This window comes from Marmota flaviventris, chromosome 8 (assembly GCF_047511675.1).
Source record: "Marmota flaviventris isolate mMarFla1 chromosome 8, mMarFla1.hap1, whole genome shotgun sequence".
Classification (NCBI taxonomy): domain Eukaryota; kingdom Metazoa; phylum Chordata; class Mammalia; order Rodentia; family Sciuridae; genus Marmota; species Marmota flaviventris.
The window spans coordinates 58,604,833-58,630,585 of NC_092505.1; the positions used below are offsets into that span (position 1 = coordinate 58,604,833).

General features: G+C 36.3%; 1 protein-coding gene across 1 annotated transcript; it reads left to right on the forward strand.

Annotated features, from left to right (window-relative positions):
• The first annotated feature begins 1,134 nt into the window (after positions 1–1,134).
• Positions 1,135–24,306, forward strand: Lrrc58 (leucine rich repeat containing 58). Its single transcript, XM_027936129.2, has 4 exons — positions 1,135–1,737; positions 14,555–14,683; positions 15,356–15,633; positions 18,637–24,306. The coding sequence occupies exons 1-4, from the start codon at positions 1,238–1,240 to the stop codon at positions 18,843–18,845; spliced, it is 1,116 nt and encodes a 371-aa protein (XP_027791930.1). The 5' UTR covers positions 1,135–1,237; the 3' UTR covers positions 18,846–24,306.
• Positions 24,307–25,753: the final 1,447 nt, after the last annotated feature.

Below are 25,753 nucleotides of genomic sequence, written 5' to 3' on the forward strand. Positions count from 1 at the left end.
CCAGCCTCAGCAACTTGGTGAGGACCTAAGCAACTGAGGGAGACCCTGTTTCAAAAAAAGAACTGGGAATGTGGCTTAGTGATTAAGCACCCCTGAGTTCAATCTCTGGTACAAAAAAAGAGGGTGTTACTTTATTAAGAGGAAGGCAGCTTACTGGCATTGATTATGGATAATTATTAACTTTCATTTGCATAAGGCTTGTAAAAAAAAAAGCTATGTATTTTTTTTCTCATTTCTGTAAATTACAAAATGTAATTTCAGAAAAAAATTTAATTTGGGACAAGGATGAAAATATGTTAGTTGGAATTACTAAATTAATGCCAGAGTTAGGATTTTCCCAGTTAAACTGTAATTTCAACTTGCAGTAAAATCTTAATACTTTCTGAATTCTCGACTAATTATTTTGAGCTATCTCAAATCAAGGAACTTCCTCTATTGACTTCCTAAATGCATTCCTAGTCACCATAACTTAGACCAAAAACCACAGACGTGCTTCTCCAATTACGATGGGCAAAAGTCCTTACTTGGTGCACGATACTTTTGTTATACCTTTTTCAAAAAACAGAAAACACCATCACAAGCAACAAAATACTGAAGAGCAAGCAAGTATTCCATACTTGAAGGACGGGACAACTGAAATCAAATAAAATTCCTTTCCAAGGATGGAAACTAAGTAAGAATCCAGAGGTTCTGATTCTAATCCAGCTGCCTCCACCCTTTGAAGAGGGCTTTACTGTTCTCCAGACTTTAAATTCCCGGGGTTTGCGGTCAAGGCCGTATTCTCACAGAATAGTAGACTAGGTGCCCAACTTCTAAACCCACAAATGAGTGGGTGTCGTCGCACCGTGACGCGCGAACCTTCAAGCCCAGATACGCAGTTCTTGGGTTGTTTACGGAGGCAGTCCTGGATAGGTCATTGGACTCCAGGGGTTATAAATCGCGGCTGCCGAAACCCGCCAGGCTCAGAGAACACCCAGGTGGCCCAAGGCCTCCCGCAGCTGGACGTAGACCGTCCACGCCGCGCGCCACGTGAGGCTTAGCCCGCCCCCGAGCAGCGCGCGCACCCGACGCCTCGCGTCGCGTGACTCCTCCTGGGCGCGCAGGGTTAGCGCCTGCCGCGCCACTTCCGACTCAGCGCTGGGTTCAGGTTCCGGGGCGCCGCCGAGCTCTCGGCCTGTGGGTCGCGAGTGGCGCTGTGCGGAAGCCGGCGCCAGCCAGGCGCCGTCCGGCGGCCCGGATGGAGGAGGCCGGAGCGGTGGTGGCCACTACCGGAGAAGCGGAACTGAACTGGTCCCGCCTCAGTGTGTCCGCCGAGACGCTGGAGTCGGAGCTGGAGGCGCGCGGCGAGGAGCGGCGCGGCTCTCGAGAGGCTTTGCTGCGGCTGCTGCTGCCCCATAACCGTCTGGTGTCACTGCCACGGGCTCTGGGCAGTGGCTTCCAGCACCTCCAGCTGCTGGATGTGAGCGGTAACGCGTTGACCGCGCTGGGATCAGAACTGCTTGCGCTGACCGGCCTGCGCACGCTGCTGGCAAGAAACAACAGGCTTGGCGGGTCAGGCGCGCTACCCAAGGGCTTGGCCGAGTCGCCACTCCGCCACAGCCTCCAAGTGCTCAATCTCAGCGGCAACTGCTTCCAGGAGGTGCCCGCCTCGCTGCTGGAGCTGCGTGCACTGCAGACCCTCAGCCTGGGCGGCAACCAGTTGCAGAGCATCCCGGCCGAAATCGAGAATTTGCAGAGGTGAGCGGGCCCCAGTCGGAGGGTGGGAGGCCTGGGGCGGGGTCTGGGAGCCTGTGGCGCCAGGCCTGAGCGCCGGGCATTTGTGGAAAAACCGTCTTGCAGGCTCTCTTTAACAGTTGAATAGTGAGTACTGCTTAGCCATCTCCGCGACTTGTGAGGGTCTAATAAGATTAGAGTCACAAGAGTTTGGTTTGGCCCGTGCAGATTTTGGAGGCAGTTTTGCTGATGTTTTCCTTGGGTCTAGGGAATGATCTCAACTGTGTGGATACTCATAAACAAATATAAATCTGAGGTTACCACTTCCTTGCTCAAAAGTCTTCCATGGCTTTCCATGCTTGAAGATCAGAGTACGTGCCTTTTAGCGTGGCATACAAAGTTCTCCAATCTGACCCTTCTTGTCACTATATTTCCTGCTCCTTTTTATTTATTTATTTTCTGTTGCAACCCCTAACAATATGATTTTGTAGAGTTCAGTAAAACATGCACTTTCAGTATGTAGGGAAGGTTGCTTGTAGGTCCCGACACTGGTAGGCGCACACTAAATATGTGCTTACGGATGCAGAACCTCTGTACATGTGCTGTTCCTTTTGTCTGGAATGTTTTCTTAAGTTGGAAAAGTCTTATTTGGTTTCAGAACTTATCTCAAGGATCGCTTCTGTGATACCTTTCTTTGCTACTCCCTGAAAAGAGTAATTATTGATAAATCGTACTTTCTCTGTAGATCATCCATCTCACCATTGCATTGACCTTATTAAATGTAATTCCTTGTTTACAGAAATTATCTGTCTTGCCTGCTAGATTATTTAATAAATGTATGTTGAATTTAATGGGAGGAGAGAAACGATAATATAAGTGCCCTGAAGGTGCCCTGGACAAAAGCAGAAAATAGAGCAATGAACTATCTTTCATCTGTAAAATGTTTTCACCTCCTTTATTGGATTTTCAGAGAACAGAATGCTAGAGCTGGAAGGAACCTCAGAGTTAAGTGTGGTGAGACGAACATTTGCCTGGGAGTAAGAACTCTTGGTTCTTAAGCCTTAGGCAAAAGTCACTCGACATATACTAATCATAGCTTCCTAATCTGCAAAATGTGACATTTGGATAAGATAACCCTTCATTTACTCCTCAGCTGATATTTATTGAGTACTTGCATGTGTCAGGCACTATCCCAGGCTGTGAATTACAGTGAAGAACATGATCCTGCCCTTATGGAACTAACATGCATACTAATAGAAGAGACAGACATTAAACAACTAACTATAAACCTCAGTATTTAACTACAGTGATTATGAGTTTTATGAAGATGCACAGAGTGCCTTGAGACAACATAACAGAGGGACCTGGCTTATTTTAGTCCTTGGGCAAGTGATATTTTAATTGAGCTTTGAAATGAAGAGTTAAGAATTAACTAGGGGGCAAGGGTGGTGGGATCACAGTGCATGTGAAAGTCCAGAGGCAATAAGGAGGGTGACTACCAAATATGAAAAATAAGCAAAAGAGAAAGTGGCAAATATAAATTTAAGTCTCTCAAGCCATTTTTTATCTCGAAGGCCATGTTAAGTTTGGATTTTATTCTGAGTGCACATATGTCTTGTTGCTGTGTAAGAGTGGAGTAGGGAGAGGCTGAAAAGGTAAGAGGAGATTTAGAGGGCTGGTTAGGAGATCATTGTAGTAGGATGAGAAGTAACCTATACCAGGGTTTGCTAGGAGAGAAGGTAAGAAATAGAAGGGGAGGAAAAATAATTAAAGGTTAAAATTTATAGGATGTGGTTCCTTTTAATTTTCGTGTTGTGTAATTCCAACTTTCTCATTTGAATTTTCTCAGTATACTATGAGGAACCCAGGGCAAGCATTATTTCCATCACAGAGTAAAAGAAATAGGCAAAAAATCCCTGTCATAAATGCTTTAAATATACGTTTTTAATTCTTACAGTGATTCTATGAGATGACATACTCCCCCTATAAAGAAACTGAGGAAGAAACTGAATCCCAGAAAAATTAAGACTCAGGGTCAGTAAGTGGTAGAACTGTATTTGACCTCTGGGTGCTCTGACTCTAAACTTGCAATGGCGAAGTAGGACTAGAAACTCAATCTTTGGACTTCTGTTACATCTGTACTAAGGAGAATTGGTCCAAGTTGTTCTCCTGGTTGACCTGATTTTCTGGGCTCACAACTGTGTCATGCGTGGCTCTAGGTCATTGTGTCTTTGGCTCAAATGTGTGGAATTTTTTATGTCAGTGTTTTTATTTTTAAGATGTTTGCTCTATTTCTCTTTATTGACAGAAATCAGCAAAAGTGTAGGCCGTGTTCTAAATGTGAACTCTGGATGAATATAGGCTAAAAGAGCATGTAGAATTATATACTCTAGAGGTAGAAACAGCCTTGACAGTGATCTGATTCACTTCTTCCTTTTTACAGATGAGGAAACTGAGATTTCACAGTAGTTACTTGTTTTTTTTCTTAATTCTTTTTAGTTACACCAGTAGAATATATTTTGACATAGCATACATACATGGAGTTCCCATTCTTGTGGTTGTACATGATGTGGAGTTATACTGGTCATGTATTCATATATAAACATAGGAAAGTTATGTCTAATTTATTCTGCTGTCTTTCCCATCCTCCCTTTCTCTCATTCCCCCTGTTCAATCTGGTGAACCTCCACTCCCCACCTCCCCAACTCTTCACCCCCACCTATTATGAGTCAGCATCTGCATATCAGAACATTAGGCCTTTGATTTTGGGGGGATTGCTTATTTCACTTAGCATGATAGCCTCAAGTTCCATCCATTTACTGGCAAATGCCATAATTTTATTCTTTATGGCTGAGTAATATTTTATTATGTATATGTACCACATTTTTTTTATCCATTCATCTATTGAAGGGCACCTAGATTGGTTCCATAGCTTAGCTGTTGTGAATAGAGCTGCTATGAGCATTGATGTGGCTGTGTCACTATAGTGTCCTAATTTTAAGTCCTTTTAGTATATGCTGAGGAGTGGGATAACTGGGTCAAATGGTGGTTCTATTCCAAGTTTTCTGAGGAATCTCCATACTGCTTTCCAGAGTGGTTGTACTAATTTGCATTCCCACCAGCAATGTATAAGTGTACCTTTTCCCCACATCCTCACCAACATTTATCATTACTTGTATTTTTTTTTATATATCTTCATTTTTATCTGGTGCTGAGGATCAAGCCTGCTGCCTCACACGTTAGGCAAGTGGTCTACCACTGAGCCACAACCCCAGCCCTCATTACTTGTATTTTGGATAATTGTCATTTTGACTGAAGTGAGATGAAATCTCAGTGTAGTTTTAATTTGCATTTCTCTAATTGCTAAGATGTTGAGCATTTTTTCATATATCTGTTGACAGATCATAGTTCTTCTGTGAAGTGTCTGTTCAGTTCCTTTGCCCACTTATTGATTGGGGGTTATTTTTTTGGTGTTAAGTTTTTTGAGTTCTTTATATGTCTTGGAGATGAATACTCTATTTGAGGTGCAGTGGCAAAGAGTTTCTCCCATTCTCTAGGCTCTCTCTTCATGTTCTTGATTGTTTCCTTTGCTGTGAAGAAACTTTTTAGTTTGATACCATCCCATTGATTGCACTTTTGGAGACTTGTTGAGGACTTCGGTTCCTAAGCCCACATGATGGAGATTTGGGTCAGCTTTTTCTTCTAGTAGGCGCACAGTCTCTGGTCTAATGCCTAGGTCCTTGAACTACTTTTTCTAAACCCCTTCTCTGACATTTTTTCCACTGTGGTATCAATGGATTCTGTTATTGGAGTATCTTGGTTTGTTTGGGACGATTTGTTCCCTTGCTTTTTCATGTTATTTGTGTGTCTACACATCTAACAGCATGGATCTGAGGCAGTAGGTTATACCCTGTGGACTTACAATGTCCCCAAAGGTTTTTAGTACCTTACTGTTTAGGTGGAGACAAATAATAACAACAACCAATGCAAACAATAAACAGCACAAAATCAAGTAGTTCCTGTTATGATGTCTACAATGTTAATTATCACAATAAATAAATGATATGATCAGTTATTGCCTGCAATAAAACAGCAAGTTTGTAAAAGGGTTTACAGTTTCAAATGGTGGACAGGGAGAAATCAGAAGTGATAGATGTGGTGATTATGAGGAAGGAGGACAGAAGTAGAAGTAAAAAAAATTGAAGGAAGAGTACAAGAGAATAGAGATTGGCTATTAGCAGAAGAGAAAGAATCGGGAAACAGGTAAGAGAAAAATAAGTAAAAATTTTAAAAAATTTAAAATAAAAATAAAATAACACAAAACAACTAAAACATGCAAATCAAACATCCTAGTCCTCAAGAAACTCATCCATGAAAAATAGCTGGCTTCAAAAATGCTAGAAATGAGGGGAAAAACAACAAATATGAGTATGTATAAATATCCATGCATCAATAAGGTCACAATTAAGCAGAGAAAAGAAAAAAGAAAGAAAAAAAGAGGAAAAAATATCTCCATGAAAAGTTAAAGAATTTCTGGTGGAGTCCAAAAGATTCTGTTTCTCTTCTCAGCATTTTTAGGGGTCCTGTGTAGTGTGAAACTCCACACTCTGGATTGCTGCAGTGAGAGAGGTAGTCCTACAAGCAGGGTTTAGGCTTAGGTGGGCTCCAGGCTCTTTGCTGACCACTTGTGTGGTGGAGGAGCCAATTCTTATCCCCTATGTGTTACCTGTGGGCCCCACATTTCCTGGGTCTTGGGTTCTTTCTCCAAATTCAATCTCTCCCACTCTTCCAAAAACCCCCACTAGAGGAGTCTTTGCCAGCAGGTCCTATAAGCAGCTGGATTGGAGGGGGAGGGGTAGAGCCGGGTGGGTTTCCAGGAGCAGTTGTCCCCTGTGTAAACCTCTCTCCATGTTTCATTTTCTCCTGGTCACATTAGCATACTCTGTTTCATGCACTGTGTGTTTACTGGGCCTGTATTTCCCGTCAGACGTGGATTTGCCAGGAATCAGCTCCCTCAACTGCAGGACCCCTTGCGGCAGCTACAAAATGGTTCCTTTCTTTGTCCTCTGCACACTGCCTGGAGAGATGGTGGCTTCTTTCCCACACAAGGAAGGATGTTGTGCAGTGTGCCTTTCAGTTTAGTTCGTCAGTGTTTTTGATCTCTAAATGCTCTGTACCCAGACAGCCTCAGGCCCTCTAAAAATGCTTGTTTCTCTAATTCCTTTATCCCTCCTCTTTGCTGCCAGAAGGACCACTCTGGCTGGTGCTCGTGGCTGAGGCTGCAGTAGCAGCTGTAGTGCTGAGGATTTCTTCTTTATTTTATTATATCCAACCTCCAGAGTCCCCAGTCTGCTTTGAATGCCCAGTTTTAAATTCCAGTAATGCCGGCCCCTACTTTTTGTTGTTGTTGTTCACCCACTTTGCTGAGAAGGTGTCTGCTTTCTTGGTTTCACACCACAGAGTATCCAGGAAAGCAATTTCCTCTATTCGGCCATCTTGAAAACCCCCATTAGTGACTTGTTTGAAGCCAGATAGTGACAGTGAAAGTTCATGATTCAACCCTCAAAAACTAACTACCACTATTAAAATAATGCATTAAAGCTTCAGAAATGTAGAGGTACAGGTTCAGTCACTTAAACTAAGGTGGTTATCCAGGAACACCATCTTCTTTCAGAATATGTATGGATTCTCTAGGCCTCATTGGTAACCCTGATTATTGTATACTATGCCATGCTGCCTTTGAGCCAAATCTAGTATTTTGGCACATTAAGAAGATTCTGTCCTCTCTAAGAACAGTTTAAAAGTTATAGAACTATAAAATCCTTCAAAACTTTACCTTTTCCCACCCTTAATTATTCCATGAAGGAGTAACAAATATTATTGGTTTAGCTGGTGTCATTGACCTCTTCAGAGGTGTGTATTTTTATACCTTGATGATCCTTTTCCCAAGTGGCAAAATTTTAGGGGGAAAAAAGATTTCTGAAAGATCACTTTCAAAGTATAACATAAGTAGGTATTAAAAATCTTATTGATTTTTATGATTAACTTCATTTTCCTGGAATAAATTTGGCTATCAGTGTGAACTATAAGGTTACAGATACAGATTCTATCAAAATGTAGATTCAGCAAATAAGTATAACTTGTTTGCTTTTATGTGGGCAAACTTTTTTTGTTTTATAATGCTGACAAAATAGGTATAATTTGTGTTTTAATCTATTTCTTCTTCTGAACTCTTACCTTTTATTCCTTTCAGCTTAGGCATTGACTGAGGAAAGGCTTAATAATTTATCACTCACTGGGCAATAGACTTCATTTAAGTAAATGAAAGCTTCAGGGCTTTTGGCATCCAGGATGCTAGATATTTGGAGAGAAGGTTTGAGCCAAGTGAGTTTCATTGGAACTTTCCCCTAGTCTTTTCTTAAGTAATATATTTTTCTGTTTGTGACCCTTCTTTCACCATTTGTTTGATGTGGTTTTAGAAGATAATTGTGACAAAACAAAAGCTAGAAATTAATGCCATGGAATGTTTTGAAGCTAGTGTACAACAGGCATATGTCTAAGAAAAGAGACAAGTGACTTGATTAGATGATAAATAGAACCTGGTAAAGTTTAGTCTCACATATTGAATTTGTGACTTTGTTTCCCTCTGACTTCTTTCTTAGTTTGGAGCAAGCACTAAGAAATGATACCTCTATGCCTGTGTCTACTTTTGAATGTACAATGAACTTTAAAATCCTGTGGGAAGTGATGGTATTTGAAAATTAATTATTTAATATAGGGATGCTATTTCAAGAAAAGTATTTAAGAAATTGTATGATTCTTACCTTTCTGTACTTCTGTTACTTGTCTTTTGCCTCTTGGTATATCCCTGTCTCATCTTCCTTTAAACAACTGTGGAACTAATGTACATTTTTATTGTACTTAACGTCATTTTTTTGGTGGGGTGGAGAAGCAAAAAGCATTTTCTTCTTATACTTGTGGTTAAAGTTGATTGGTGCTGTGGCCTATTATTTTTTCAGTAGGTCATTGGTCCTTGATAAGAGAAAAGGCACCCGTTTTTAAGGATTGGAAAGGTAATAAACTTTTCAAGAACTAAATTTAAGATTGATCTGTTAATGCTAAACAGAAAGGAAAAGAAGAATTCATTTCATAAATTTAGTGAATAATTTTTTCCTATTTTCTGTCAGACAATAAACGAATAAATTTATGCTAACTCTAATTAACCAGAAGCACAGTATTACGAACATAACACTATAATTTTGCTTTAAATTCAGTAATAATTTACTTTCTAACTATGAAAAGGTATATTAGGGAAACATGCTTTAGAAATTTAGTTCCTACAAATTATTGAAAGATTTCAAGTCCATAGAACTTTGGAAATTATTTGAATTTGAAAGTGAGAAGCCCATAAGTTTACTGTACTGGTTGTGTAATCTGATTAATGATACCCATGAATTGTGAAAGAGAATTTACAGTACATCATTTCAAAATCATGGGTTTGGTTATATTTTAGAACTTCAGATCTTTCCCTGCCAAAAGTCACAGTAACTACTAGTGTTTGGCATCCATTCTGTCTGAGTACATGCCCTGCCCACTCCCAGTGAGACATGTCTTCTCTCAATGAATATCTCCCATTGAGAGAAGACATTGAGTAGTTACTGACCACTAAAGACTAATTTCTCTTAGTTATTGACTATTTTAGTAACTTCAGGCTGCTATAATAAAATACTATAAACAGAGTGACTTATAAATAACAGAAATTTATTTCTCACAGTTTTGGAGGCTAGGAAGTCCAGTATAGAGCTGGTGGCAGATTGTCTGTTCAAGGCCTTCTTCCTGGTTCATAAATGTCAGATTTCTTGCTGTGTCTTCATAAGACAGAGAAAGGAAGCATGTTCTCTAAGGACTCTTATGTGGGCATTAGTCCAGTTCATGTGGGCTGTACCTTAATGAGTTCATCTAATCCTAATTACCTCCAGAAAACATCACTTTCAAATAACATTGCATTAAGGGTTAGGGTTTGTTTCATTGTGAATTATGAGAGGATGCAGGCATTCTGTACATAACACTAAGCTAAGCAAATAGAACAGTGTTTGTACTTGCCCTCGGACTCACTCTTCTCTTTCTTCACTTTTTTCCCCCTACTAGATCAAGTTTGCCAAACTTTTTCCCCAGTAGTCCTCTCATTAAAATAGTTTCTTTTCTAGGGTAGTTTCATTTATTTGAATTCCAAATATTCTATTCTACTTAAGTAGTTCTCCTCATTGAAAAATAGGGATTTCTGAGTATTTGAATATTAACTTATACCATATGGGACAGGATCAAAATACTCTGCCCAAGATCCTCCCCCCCAACCACCAGTATTTAGGACTTATATGAGGTAAAATCCAGTCTTGTAACCAGATAGTTGATTTTTGCTACAAGGTAAACTTTTTTTTTTTAATATTATTTTTAGTTTTTGGTGGACACAACATCTTTTATTTATTTTTTTTATGTGGTGCTGAGGATCGAACCCAGTGCCCCGCGCATGCCAGGTGAGCGCGCTACCGCTTGAGCCACATCCCCAACCCCCCAAGGTAATCTTTGAAACAGAAAAAAAGTAGCATATCAAAATTACTTGTCTGCTTACTTTTTCTTAGTATTATGAGTCTAGAGAGGAATGTAGTCTTGAAAAGTTTTACATTATCAGAAATTGGGGGCAGGGGATGATTCATTTATTTGAGAAAAAAAAAAACTTCAGATTCAAGTTGGTTGTCTGAATCACCACACATCACAGAAGGCTGAGATTATGAAAGACAGAAAAGAAATTCAATGAATGGAAGAAATTATACCTGACAAAGTATCTAATAAGGCTGTCAGTAAAGGATTTAAAAATAGTTTTCTAAGTTTAGAGAGATCAAGAAAAATAACTTCATCAGTGAAACAAAAGAATACGAAGTTTTAAAACTGACAATTACAAAAGCTCCAGTTCCTAGAAATGAAAAAAAATATATAATACCCCCCCCCCCCCGCCCCATTTGTGATTTTGCTTTCCTGGTTAACTGCAGTCAAAATATTAAATGGGAAATTCCAGAAATAAACAGTTTTATAAGTTTTAAATTGTACTGCATTCTGAGTAGCATGATGAAATCTTGTAGAGTCCTACCCTATATGTGACTTATCCCTTTGTCACACTTATATACTCTATACCCTGCCTCTTAGGCACTTAGTAACTGCCTTGGTTATCAGATCAACTGTCGAAGTAGCACATGCTTATATGTTCAATGGCCCTTATTTAATAATGGCCACAAAGTATAAGAATAATGATGCAGGAAATTCAAATACGTTAAAGAAAATCCATAAAGTGCTTTCTTTAAATTAAAAGGTTTAAGTTCTTTACTTAGAAGAGAAAAACATTGTATGCTTCAGTTGCTAAAATCTGTGGTAAGAACAAATCTAGCTGTGCAGTTATAAAGAAGGAAAAAAATTCGTGGTAGTTTTGTGTCAAATATCAAACCAGAGAGCACTATAAGTGCTCAGTTAAGAAGGAAAAGGCAATAAATTATAGGGTTCAGTACTATCCCTGGTTTCAGGCATCCACTGAGAGTCTTGGAATATATTCCTCAAGGATAAAGGGGACTTGACTATGTATGAACTTACTAAATGGGCTACATGGCGTGAATTCCACCAAAGAATGAGTCCAAAAGCCAAGAGCTTGCTAAGGCATTCTTCTGAAATGCAGCACAGTAAGATAAAAAATGAAAGGCTTAAACGAAATGGGATGAAGGATAGATCCTGAAGTTCATACTACCAAGAGCAATTCTAGGGGGAAGAAAAAAAAGAATGAAAGACAATGAGGGTCGAAATAGTGACTGAAGTTTCCCACAATTAAATAAAGCTAACTCTCTAAACTGATATTTTGACACCTTATAATAAAACTTAAGATAGTGGAAAAAATACTCAAGAGCACTGAGGGAGGGGTGAAGCAGACCCCCTACAAAGGAACAGTAGTGATATTGACTGTAATTAGATAATGGAGCAGTATCTTCCAAATGCTAAGAAGTAACCGCTAACCTAGAATTTTATGTCCAACTAACTTATTACTCAAGAGTGAAGGGCAGAATAAAGACATCAGAGTCAGGAGCAATGGCACATGCCTGTAATCCCAGAAGCTCAGGAGGCTGAGGCAGGAGGGTCTCAAGTTCAAAAGCCAGCTTCAACAACTTAGCAACTTAGTGAGACACTATTTCAAAATAAAAAGGGCTTGGGATGTACCTTCATTTTTAAGTGTCCCTGGGTTTAATTCCTGATACCAAAAATAAATAAATCAGAATATTCAAAGTCTAAACCATGAGTCTTTGCTGAAGGAATTTCTGAAGGAAAATTGAATTTTAAAAGATGTACCAAAAATAATGATGAACAAAGAAATTGGTAAAAGATGTTGATAAATCTGTATATTGATTCATAATAAATTTATTTAAAATCAGTAAAACGGTAGAAAATCAAGGTAAAACTAAGTCTAGAAAATGATACAAAGAGAAGGTCAAAGAATGGCGCAAGGATGTGTTTAGGAATGAGAGCATGCAAAGGAAATTGAAGGGGTAACAAAATTGGGGATATTAAAATAGAAGTAGCACCTACTGCAGGGTAAAACAGCAGGGAGCAGTGAACAAAGGAAATGATGTCCACAGCAAAGGGCAGAGTGAAGGGGAAAAAAACACGTAGAACAATCAAATCATGCCCTGTTTTTAGAATTACATTTAAAATACAGATTCACCAGTCAGTTCAAAGGATAGAAAAAGATTCCAGGCAATGTAGCTTCTCCAAACTGCTGCATCAGACTCCAGTCACACCTCTGCTTCCATTCCTGCCCCACAGTGCTCCTCCCGAACCACTTCTCCTAGTGAATTTAAAGGAACAAAGAGAAATGTTTCATGTGAATTAAAGAACTTCAACAGAAGTTTTGGAAGGCAGGAACTTGAATTTATCTGCAATATAACTTCTATATTGAAGGAAAAGAGCAAAAATTGACAATTTTGAAGGAAAGAAGAAAAACCATAGTTAAGGTAGGAGAGAACACCAGTAAGAAGGCAAAGTAGTAAGATAAACTAAAAGAAATTTGAGTTTCTCAGTGTATAAGATTGGCACACATTCTTTTAGTACATATAAAACATGAATAAAAATAGACCATGCTATAGGCCATAAAGGAACAAAGTTGCATAGAACATATATTTGACAACAACAAAGCTCCCAACAAATTAATGAGTGAAAGTCATCTAACCCATGAGAAAAATGGGAAAATGAAATGAACAGGAAATTCTCCAAAGAATCACATTTGGCCCAAAACATAAAAAAGATACTAAACTTCACTAATAATTAGGGAACGGCAGATCTGCAAATTAAAAGCACAGAATGATGCCATTTTCCACACCGTCAGATACCTGTTTTAAAAATTAAAGTCAGTGATGATCCTAAGTGTTGGCAAAGTAATGGGTTAAGTAAGGAGTACTCTCAAATGCTGATTGTGGATATGTAGAGAACGATAGCTCTAGAGGGCAAGTTGGCTTTATCTGTTAAAATTATACCTTATATTCTAAAACCTACCCTTTTTCAGGCCCCTCCCCTAGAACTCAAATTCAGTGCATCTGGATGGGGCCAGGATTTTGTAGCTTTGAAAGTATTCCAGGTAATTCTTTTTTTTTTTTAATATTTATTTTTTAGTTTTAGGTAGACACAGTATCTTTATTTTACGTTTATGTGGTGCTGAGGATCGAACCCAGTGCCTCATGCATGCCAAGCAAGCACTCTACCACTGAGCCACAATCCCAGCCCCTCCAGGTAATTCTTAACATAGAAGTTTGAGTAATTGCTAAGCTGGCTATTTTCTCCCATTTTAAAGATATTTTGAAAGAATGTTAGTTCTTCTGAGTTAACAGATTTAACAGACGACAAAAGTAACAGTAATAGAAAGGATGTGTATATGTTTGTTTATTTCCATATATATTTTAAGAACTAATTCTGCCACCCCTTGCAGAAAATCTTTTGGATTTTGCAGGCTTTCTATAGTCATTAGAGAATAGTATTGTACTGTGGTGCAATACATGCTCTGTTCAAAATACTAATTTATTTTCTAGTAAATAGGATAATTATATTGAACTTTAACTTCATGGTAATGGTCAGCTTTATATATTATTTGGTCAGCCTCTGAGAATGTACTTGTTATAATAAGAGCAAAGAAGAAATATAGAAGCTTCAGATATATTTTTCTACTTAAAAAAAAAAAAAAAAAGGCTAATGGTTTTCCTCTTGCTTGCTACTATATTAAACCCAAGCATACTACCATGGATTCGATCTTGTTTGTGGATTTCTTAAGAAGAATTTTCTTCTTCCCTAAAACAGTGTACTCATTGAACTTTAAAAGTTCTCTTCTTCACCTTGAAACTTCCTCTTTCTTCCCATCTAAATGGACTAAATTCATAGCCCATCCTACATTGTAGTACTTTTGGGAAGTTTTTCTAATTAGTACTATTGTGGTTTTATTTTATTCTTCCTCTTTTCAGCTCCTCTCTAATTTGTGAGTTGTTCTCCTTATTTTGATATTTTAATTGTGTGATCCCTATTTTTGGACCGGTTTTGTGTTTGATTATACTATTGTCTAACATTGGTGTGTCATGTCTCCTTAGTTATGATATAAGCTCCCTGAAGCTTGCATTATTTCTCTAGAGTATGGGTAGCATGTAACACATCCTAAGTAAAACATTTGCTGAACAGATCAAATGGGCTCATTGTAGTAGAGACAATGGAGTGCTTCGTCTAAGTTATATTTATTTACTTTTTTGTTTTTGTTCATTTTCTTTTGCAGTTTAGAGTGTTTATATCTTGGAGGAAACTTCATCAAAGAAATCCCACCAGAATTAGCAAATTTGCCTTCTCTGACTTACTTGGTATTATGTGACAACAAAATCCAAAGTGTGCCTCCTCAGCTTTCACAGTGAGTAGTTTCAGGCAATTTATGTATATACACATACATCCATGCATAGAAATTGTTGTCTTGCATTAACTCACATGTTTTATAGACAGATAAGAATTAGATATTCTCAAAGCAACTGATATGATAATTATGGCTCTGGGATTTACTGTGAGTTGGGTTATTTTTAATTTTACTTTAAAATGCTCTAGTTTATTCCTCACAGTATTTGTTCAGCTTGTTTTATGTAATCAAAAAATAGTATATTAATTTGACATAGGTTTCCCTAGGTTTTATGGGATTTCTAGTGAATTTATATTTGATATGAAAAATTCTTATCCTACACTTCTTATGAGGCTTTATAATGTAGGGGATCTTCATTTTTATTGCATCTGAAATCTTTCCTTTTTTAGGTATTGGAATCTTTAAAAATAATATTACACATAAAATACTCTTAAGTATTCTAAGATAAGATTCTAGGGGCAAAAGTCTATCATGACATTTATAAGGCTGTACTCCATCTAGTTTCAGCATCTTTTAATTTTATTTCCATTAACCTCAGTTGTTCATTTTTTCGGGAAGTCAGGTTCTATATACATAAATACATATATACATGCATGCACATATAATCACACACATATATAAACTCAGCTTATGTTACCCACTGCCATTGATTTTGTACTGCATTCATTCTAGGCTGCATTCACTTCGTTCCCTCAGTCTCCACAATAACTTGCTGACATACCTGCCTCGAGAGATCCTCAACCTTATTCATTTGGAAGAGTTGAGTTTACGAGGAAATCCATTGGTTGTTCGTTTTGTCAGAGATTTAACATATGACCCTCCAACTCTCCTGGAATTAGCTGCACGGACCATTAAGATCCGGAACATTTCCTACACTCCTTATGATCTTCCGGGAAATCTTCTTAGATACTTAAGTTTAGCCAGCAATTGCCCAAACCCAAAGTGTGGAGGTAAGTAAAGTAGTGTTAGTGTTTCCTACTCATTTAGCTATTTTAAAAATTTGATCTAAATGTTGTTTTAATTAGCTAAGACTTTTTTCAGAGAAAGATAGTTTTTTTTTTCTTTCATCCTTTTAAAGTTAAGACATTTCACCTTCTGAGGATCTCTCTGTCTCTCTCTCTCTCTCTCTTTCTCTCTCTCTCTCTCTCTTTCTCTTTCTCTCTCCTCCTGCCCCCTTTTTTTCTTTTTCTTGTTTTAGTATTGGGCATTAAACCCAGGGCATGTTACCACTGAGCTACATCCTAGTCCTTTTTATTTTTTTATTTTAAAACAGGATCTCACCAAGTTGTTTAGGCTGGCCTTGAACTTGTACTCCCTCCCAAATCTCTGGGACTACAGGCATGTGCCACTATGTCCAGCTCTTTCTTTTCTAAATTCTTTCCATAATATTTTTGGATTCACCATAAGTAAAATACCCAGGCAGTCTCAGTCTTATGAGGCTTTATTATCATAAGATAATAAAAAGTAAGATGGTAAAAGGAAAGGAAACACAAAGGAAGTGTAAATAGTCCTTATTGTTTAAAAAGTGTTTCTAGAATGTTTGTACATCATTTATGTTATTTGAAGGACACTTTCTTAGGCTTACCATTCTTTGTATCAGATAACCTTAAAAAGAGTGTGATTCAGGATGTGTGAAATGGCCAAATGCATGTCAGTTTCAAGATAGTACCATAGAACTTTATATTATGAATTTTAATTCTTTAAAATTTATTCTTTCAAATTCATAGAGGATTTGGAGGGAATTAAACAAATAATAAAATGCAGAGCAGTCTAAGGTATCTCAAAGAATTCAGAATGCCACTAGGAATTAAAGGAGGGGGGGGGGGTGTATTTGATTAGTGGGAATGAGAAGATAATTCCTGACAGTAGTTAGATTGTAATAGGGTAAGATTGAGGATAGGAAATTTTCATATGGAGAAAGTGAAGTGGAGACAGAACAGTATGGGGCAGAGTGTTAGATGAATGGCAGTTGGCTCACATGTTCAGTTAGGGCAGTAATGAGAAACAAGAATGAAAAGATTCATTAAGACCAGATTGAAAAGGACCTGAAATGCCAGACTGTGTGGGTAGAAATTGGTGACTGATAGTGGATCATTTTATTTTGGCTTCCTTATAAAAGTTCTTTTTTTAAAAACTCCTTTTTAATAGGGTCATAGAAATATTTGTAGTGTAAATATAAGTACTGGAGAAATGTTGCATAACAATGGTCAAAAATCAGGTGAGATTTTCCCTGAAAGTCTCCTCTTGTCTTAAAACTGTTATAATATTTTAAAAAATGAGAAAATTATTAAGTTACTCAAAGATTGCTATAAAATAAAAAAGAAAAAGATACATTGGGTTTAAAAAAGATAAGACAGACCACACGTTAGGCCATTTCTGGCTATTCACTCTTAGAAGTAGAGGTTGCAGTTCTGTGTCTTGTGAAAAGTGCATAAACCTCTCTGGCTTCTCTTTCATGAATTGGCTTTACAATGGCTGAGGACACAGGACAGAATTCACAAAAGGCCTCCATGCCTCATGGTCTAAATCTAGTCTGATTTGAATCATCCTTTTCTGGAAATGAACTTCTTTTCTCTCTTAAATGGTTTCTTTTAACTTTTTTAGTACACTGAAGTGCTATTTATTTTAGGAATGCTTTAAAAATTACCATTTTAAAATTTGAGATAATATGTAAAATGAACTATTAGATATTTCCCCCCTCAGATTCTCGTTATTGAATTATGAATTAAAAATAATTTTATATTTTTATATTCTGTGAGAGATTTTCCTTTTGTATGTGACTGACAAATAACAAAATATTGTATTTTTTTAGCTTATAGTAACTCCATAATGCTTTATTTTATTCTTGTTGGGCTGCAAACACATTTTTAGGGATTTATTATTAGTTTACTGACAAACCAGTTATTGAATGTTTCTATTTTTCTAAATCGTTTCTAAATACCACTCTGCTAACCTATGCAAGGTTAGCAGAGTGGTATTTAGAAATCATTGTTGTTTCTTGGATACATGTTTTTATTTTGATCTCTTCTGTGACAAACACACAGTAGCTGGGAAACTTAAGTTAGAGTGTAAAAGTTGAAATTCCTCTCCAGAAAGGCAGTGAACCCAAATTTCTAGATATTCTGGTTTTACTGCAATTGTTGGACAGCCTTGGTATGTCAGAGATGTGCAGTATCTTTTTAAGGATCAACTGAAACCCAGAGGCATGTAAACCTTTTTTCTTCTGCACTGGCCGCATTTCTGCCTATTGAAGAACTATAGTTCAGGAGCACTAAATTAGGAACCAGAAGAGCTGCCTGCTAGTAATTGTGTGAGAATCAAGTGAAATCATCAGTCAATCAGCTTTGCAGCCTATAGATTTAGAGCCCACGTAAATGTAAGATGGTATTTTGTTTCTTTTGCTTTCGCTTTTTCAGATTGTAAGAACAGGAGTACCAAACATCATCTCCTTACTGCATATTTTGTGCATATCTAATTCTTAAGAGAATTATAAAAGGGGACTTTTGTTTTGCTTTAGTCTCCTGCCTGTGGGACAAAGCCAAAGGGGTGGCTTGGGGGATGGAAAAAGGGCACTTAAGGTATCCTGTAATCTCCATCAGCCACTGACACCAAGTCACTCACAGAAAAGATGCTAAATGTCCTTAATGACCCACTTCCTGAAGATAAATTTCCTGGCCTCTTGCAGCCAAATTTCCACCCCTAAGACCCTCCAGTATTTCTATATGTAGTGCTATAAAAGTGACTACTAATTCTGTTTAAGATTCATAAGAGAAGCCTGGGGTTGTAGCTCAGTGGTACAGTACTTGCCTAGCATGTGTGAGGTACTGGGTTCAGTCCTCAGCACCAGTTCATAAAAGAGAAAAGTATGTGACAGTTCTTCAGAATTCTGGGGAAAAAATATCAAACTGTGGCTCTTTGATTTGTAATGATTACTGTGTATTCCTTTTCTCTAGGAGTCTACTTTGACTGCTGTGTCAGACAAATTAAATTTGTGGATTTCTGTGGGAAGTATCGCCTCCCACTGATGCACTACTTATGTTCGCCAGAATGCTCTTCACCCTGCAGTTCTGCCTCTCACAGCTCCACTTCCCAGAGTGAATCTGACTCAGAAGACGAAGCTAGTGTTGCTGCACACAGAATGCAGAAAGTTCTTCTTGGCTGAGCTGAACAGAAATACAGGATGTTGTGAAATTCTTTAAAAAAAAAAAATGAGCAAAGATGATTAGAAAAGAAAATAGAGCTAGAAGTTGACTAGAAACCTTACTATCTTCATCTCGAATGTCCATGAAAGAATCTGAGATGATGTGAAAGATTTTATGTTCATCTACCCATTTAGCAGGAATAAGTTCAATACCATGTTTGGAATCTTTGAATATAATCTGAATGGCAGATTCAAATTTGGCTGATTGTTGTGCAATTTCACAAGTTTTGCATGAATCACATAGCAGAATGGTATATTTTGAAGAGCAGTGGTATAATAAGGCCTTGAGTAGTGAAACTTGTGGCAGGTGAGATGAAAAAAAGTAAGAAATTATCAAAGCTATAATTATTACCAGGGTTATCCTTGGGTTTAGGCTGAACACCATACAACAAACAAGGTTAGCTCTTTGCTTATTTTGTCTGTCTGTGTAGATTGCAGACCTATTCATATAAGCTCACAGATGGTTACATAGGACCTAAACTTTTCTGACCAACTAACTGAAAAATAAGGGGTATAACTTGTAAGTGGGATAACTTTTCATTTCTTCTTCTTTGTTTTGTATGATTGTTATTAACTTTATATAGTTTCAATGACTTGTTATAGTGCCTTAATCCTAGCAAGAATATGGAAACTTACTCAAGAAATAATGCCAGAGCAGCCTATAACCTAACGTACTATGCAAGACACTTTAAAATATGCTTTACAGAACTATGTAAAAACTGTATAACTAACAGCTGAGCTCATGGCCACCTTAACTTTTTTTTTTTTTTTATTATTTATAATTTTTTTCAGTGTGCAGTGGTCCCTTGTAAGCAAATCACTTTTTATAGTTAATGGGAAGCTACCATCTTGATCAGTTTATTCCTTATCAGACAGAATAATACTTTTAATAAAAACCTAGAAAAGATGTAAGCCAAGAAAGCTTCTTTGTATCTTGAATGAATAGGGGGGAAATTTTAACAGTCAAATGTGACTCCTTTGTGTAGTGTACTAAGCTGCAACTTTCTCTGCATTTTAAAGAAAAATGAATAAAACTAGAAAAACATGGCAATAAGGCAAATAAAGTTAGGAGCAGGAGTCATTGTGTTCATACACAATAGAATACCAAAACTAGTTATCCATGGAATATTTTTTGAAAATAAAGTACTGATAGAATAGAGGGGGCGGGGGACAGAAGATGAGATACAGGGAGTTGATGATACATTTAAAATGTATCCTTGAAGTATAGGAGAAAAATAGTTTCAAAATTACCAAATTTTTATTAACTGTTTATAAACTAATGTTATAAATTGATATTACAGAATACACAACACTTTCATCATAATTAGCTAACCAATCTATGATAAAATGTTGGCTAGTTGGCAAACATTAAATATACAGTGATACACAGGCAGATTACATTAGAGCCTCCTGATCTCTTTTCTGACTTCTAGCATTCATGACTGGGCACATCATTTCTTAAAAGCTGATTATTGTATAATATATATGTATGTTAGATTTTTTTTCATATGTATTATTTTTTACTTTAGAAGAAAGTATAGTATAGGATAATTCAGGGTTTGTGTGTTTATTTGTGTGTTTATTCATGAAATGTCATGAAAGTTTCATGACTGCAGTTGTGAAACGCTGCTATAGAGATCCCTTTACCTTTACCCTGTTAAAATGTAGTAAGATTCTTATTTTCTTTTTAACTCAGAATTTTTTCATGTGTATAGAAGTGATTTAATGTTTCTACTGTCTATTGAAGTAGTATGTGAGTAATTATAAAATATAAAGTCTTTGCTTACTTCTAAAATGAGCCACAGCGAGCTGAAGACAGCAAGATTATGAAAAGTAAAAATGACTTAGGCTGTGCCTAAATGACAAACCTAAAATGTTTTGTAACTAACTGATTCAGATTGGTAGGACCAGATTTTTCTGGCTTAATGCCTCTGTTTACTTCTTAATTGACTATTAGCTTTGACATAAGTTAACAGCTTAGTTGATCTTCTAAGAATTAAATAAGCATGTAAATATAGCATTTAACCTTCCCAGGCTTCCTAGAATAAAGGTACATTGCTTGATCTTTTACAGATATAAGCTATTCCAACCAGAGACAGTTTCTAGCCTGTGCCATATAATGGAGATGTATACCACAGTGTTCTTTCAATAAAATCTTTGTTAGGGTTCTTTACATATACTGTTGAAAAATCTATGATCGGTGTGCTACTGTCTTTGGTAACTTTTAAGTAAATCTACATTTTAGCATTAGTTTTCCTTTTGTTGTTTTTTTTTCCTTCTCCCAAATCTTTGACCTTAGCCTTTATAAGAGCTGCTGATAGTTTCTAAGATTTTCTTCTTTTTCACTATTTTTCCTTTCCTTTTTAAATAACTGGTGACTATAGAAATTAACCAGAAGATGAGATACAGGGAGTTGATCATCTAAAACAATATAAACAGCTCCCAAGTCATATATTTAAAATGGTAGTCTTAACTTGTTAGTTGCTAAGATCCATGTTTCTGTTTAACTACTGTTAATGAATTTTGAGGATTTTTTTAAACGATGTGAAAAAACAACAAAGTAGTTTTCATAATCAAATTAGGTTTAGATATTGCTCCACTTGGATGATTTTAGTAAACAAAACTACTTAAGCAGAACATTAATATATGTTGAGTGGAATTCTTCAGTGCTAATATTCAAAATTGGAATTGGGTACGTTATACATTCTCAACTTATTCCTAGAATCCAGTGTATCAGCCTCACCAAACTGAGGCAGACTAGGACTTTAGGAAATAGGAAGATTCACTAATATGATATTGATTCCATGATGCCAGGGATTGACTGACATAAGGACCTGTGGTCAGAATTCTCAATATTCCCTGTATATGAGTAGTAGAGATAGATCTAGAGGTGACTGTTCATATTTTATTTCTAAATGTGTGCCGAAGGAATCTCTTGTCCTAAAATTCTTGATACTAGAATTTTAAGTTAACAGAATTCTAAAGATTTGCATTGTAAATTGTACCTCAAATGTGAGAAAGTTTTGTGTTTATGTCAATAAGAGTAAAAGGCAGTTCATAATGGTGCAGCATAATACAGCAGACTAATTTTACCAGACATTGTAAATATCAAGTTTATTACTGAAGTGGTATAGAAATCTTTAAAAGCAACAAAGTATAGGGACAGAGAAGTCACCAGACACCCAGGAATATCTCTGAGCCAAGAAAGCTCTTTAGAGTAATAGTGAATTGTTTTTAAATTAAGTCACTAAGTAGCTTATTGACTACCATCTAAAAGCCTTTATTACTAAATTTATTTAATGTCTTGGATTTGGGAGATTGTTCACATCCCGCCATAACTGAGGGCCCACGAGTAATAGGATTTTCTTCCAGCCAACCTGGCTCTTCACAAAGAGAAGAAGGTAGTACCTCATTAGCCTGAAATTTGTGGTACGGCAGGTAGCCCTGGTTGATATTTACCTTTTCACTATGTGTTTAAAAAAAAAAAAAAAACACTAAGTAAATAGTGCAAATAAAGTTTGATCTTCTAAAGCATTTTAGCAGCAGCTATTTATGTATTTAAACAATGGTTATTATTTCTAAACCTCATATAACCCCTGTAGGTAAAACTATATTAGTTAGAGATGTATATAGAATTAGTTTAGCAGCATTTAGTTAGAAATACCTAATTTTAACCTAAATGAGCTCTTTCTTATCTAAAAGTAAATATGATTATGTCATAAATACCATTCCCCATACGAGGCCCTGAGTTCAGTCCTCAGCCCTGAAAAAAATAAAATTAAAATATACATATACATGTATATCTGTATATCACTCTCCATTTAGTCCAAAATAGTGAGATTTTAAGTTGTATGGAATGTTTAACCCTGTGGTAAAGGCTGCTGTATAGGTTTTTAGGCAACGTGCCCTGTAATGCATAATTCTGATTCCTCATTGTATCTCTGTTCAAAGCACTAAACACAATATAATAGTAATGAATTTAATAGCATGCTGTTTTGTATTTTCATTATAAACATCATAATTTTATAGGTAGCAGTGTCTTGATTTATGGTCAGAAAGCATGTGCCTTAAATCCTCCACTCTAGACCCAAAGTTTGGGAAACTAATCATTTAATAAGTTATGACAGCCTCATGATTATTTGTATTTCACTTGAGAGATAAGGACTGATCCTGAGAGATTTCTTCACCTAAAATAATGCCCAGGTATGAGTGCTAGGGCTTCAGGGGAGAGAACTGAAATCATGTATACTGTTATTGAGGTCAAAGCCATAAGCATCAGGGTTGTCTGAAATAAAATCAGTGAAAAAGTGTATTTTCTTACATATTATTTTAATTTAAAAATATATCTGGTACCACCAAAGGGTAACAGTGGTTTCTAACCAACTTCATATTTATAGCAATATATAAAAATATTGTTATTGTGAGGCCTAGCATATTTTGCCACTGTTTTGTTGTTGTTGTTATGTAGGTTTAAAGGGGGTATGTTTTAATATTATGCATGTAAATACCTCCATTCGCTTTTTATTTTTTTATTTTTTGGTTCATATTTACTAAGAATTAATGTAAAAAATAACAATTCATTAACAACCATTACACATCATTGAACACTCACAGGGTAATACTGATTTGGGTGCTACTAGACTTTTAGCTAGCATTTGTCAATCTCAAGAATTCATGTAAAGGACAGTATTCAATCTAGTATATATTAAAATCTATTAGTTTAATGAAGGTTATTTATATACTGTCATACAGAAAGCCGTGGCAGAAAGACCATCTGCATTTACCAGAACTTCTTTCTTCAGCTGTGAATAAATTGGTTAACATTTTTTATTCAGAATTCCATCTAAGGGAAGAAACTGGGACGTAAAATTAGTGCTATTGCTGGTATTGCAAAAACATTACTAAATTGGTTGATTCTGCTTACTATTTATATTAAGAGAGTTCTTTCACTAATTGAAATGGTTGACATTGAGGTGGTGTTGAGGAAGAATATTAACCTTCAAAGTCACTTTACAACAATCGTGCGGACTTGTGTTGAGGTTTGTTGCATTTTGAGCCCTCTTCATAATTTATGAGAAACAAAAACATAATGGGACAAAATTATAGAATAATCAGTATTTTTAACTTTTTATAAATAAAAAGTTTGGTCCTTCAAGTATCAATGGAGGATACTAAAATGTATTGACTTTTACTTTGGTCAAATTACTATTTTTGATCTGATTTTTAAATTTTCTGTAATTGAAATCTTGTGAATTAGGAATGTCTTTATAGATATATAGATAATGAAAGCTTAATGGTAAAATAAGTGTAATTTAGCAATATGATTTAACAAGTTTTATTCTCAGCATAAGCTATAGTTTATTTTATCAGATTTATATGTAACCTTATAATGGAAAATGCTCTAAAAAGAATATCTAATCTACTTCAACTCTATTACCTACTACCCCTTCCCCCCAGGACATATAAAAAAATGTATGTATTCGATCTTCTGTATGAATTTTGCCTTACTAAACATTGTGCCTTATTTTATTAAATTGTTTTGTTGGAATCCAGTTCTGTATTTTAAAAATGTAATAATTAACAAACATTTACCTTTTTAAAAAAATCTAAAATCCTAATAATGTTTGTATTTGCCTGTTGTTATATCATTGCTTATCTGTTTTTTGAATTTATTCAATACATGAATTCATAAATTAAACATCTGTTAGCACTTATTCTTTATGCAAGGGATAAAAGATGAATTAGGCCAGGTCCTATCTACTAGAGTTCTGTCTGCCTTCACAGTCTTAGTAGATAGGAATATATGCTTGAATAAGAAATTGGCAAGATCATCTTGCTTACTAGGGTCAGTTACATCTTGCATTGGTCCGGAATCACACAATCTGCACACAGAGTAATACAGTAGTAACAATGATATTATAACAATTCATATTGGTGGTTCTTTAGTACCATTATTATGGTGACCTTAGAATATTTGACATTTTTCTAGAATATGGGAAAATATTGTGGTTGATTATGAGTTGGGGTAAACAGTGGATAGGAAGTACACATTCTTTACCAAACTACTAATATTTCAAATTTGATGAGATGAAGAAAGTTCAGCCCGTCCCTGGTTAGGGTATAGGAAGGCTTCTTGGCAAAAAATGATCCAGAAATTGGAGAGATGAGAATAAACACAGAATGAACTCTGATCTCTTAGCTTTCCTGAGCATAAAGCTATTATCTAACCCACCCAGTTCTTAGAACTAATATTAGAAGGAAATTTTATTCTTCAATGACTTAATATAACTTTCTAGATACCAAATAGAAATCAACACTTTTCAGGAGGTGTGTTTGACTTGGATGTATCCATCCATCCTACCACTTGCTTCTAGTTTCATGAGCAATACATCAGCATTTCCCAGATCAGAGCTAGAAGAAGACTTAGAAGTCTGAAATTAGTTGAGAGATGTGGCCAAGTCTCAATCCAAGCTTCTGGACTTCTACTTCAATACTTTGCACTACAGAATGCTGCTTCTTTTATTTAATATGCCCTGACTGGAAATCAGAAACAGTATTAGTATTGCACTATAACTGGTCTGCCAGCTTTGAAATGATGTTGTCAGCAGTGTATCTCCTCGGTGTAATCAGTTTTAGATCTGATGGGAGGCTTCAGATAAGAGTAAACGTCTGGGTAGTTATCTACATTTATGAAGCATATTTAATAATTTACATTATTTAATTCTGTGACACTGAGGTAGGAACAGATTTGGTGACATTTGTTGGTGTGCTTAATCAAAGTTTTCTCTCTTTTTCCCCTTACTCCCTGAATCTGAAATCAGATAAGAAATTAACATTGAGGTAGGGATCAAGGTATCCACTTATCAAAT

Coding starts and splice junctions, on each gene's coding strand:
- Lrrc58 (XM_027936129.2), top strand. CDS start 1,238: ATGGAGGAGGCCGGAGCGGTGGTGGCCACTACCGGAGAAGCGGAACTG. Junction 14,684..15,355: donor GTGCCTCCTCAGCTTTCACA/GTGAGTAGTTTC, acceptor CATTCATTCTAG/GCTGCATTCACTTCGTTCCC. Junction 15,634..18,636: donor CCCAAACCCAAAGTGTGGAG/GTAAGTAAAGTA, acceptor CCTTTTCTCTAG/GAGTCTACTTTGACTGCTGT.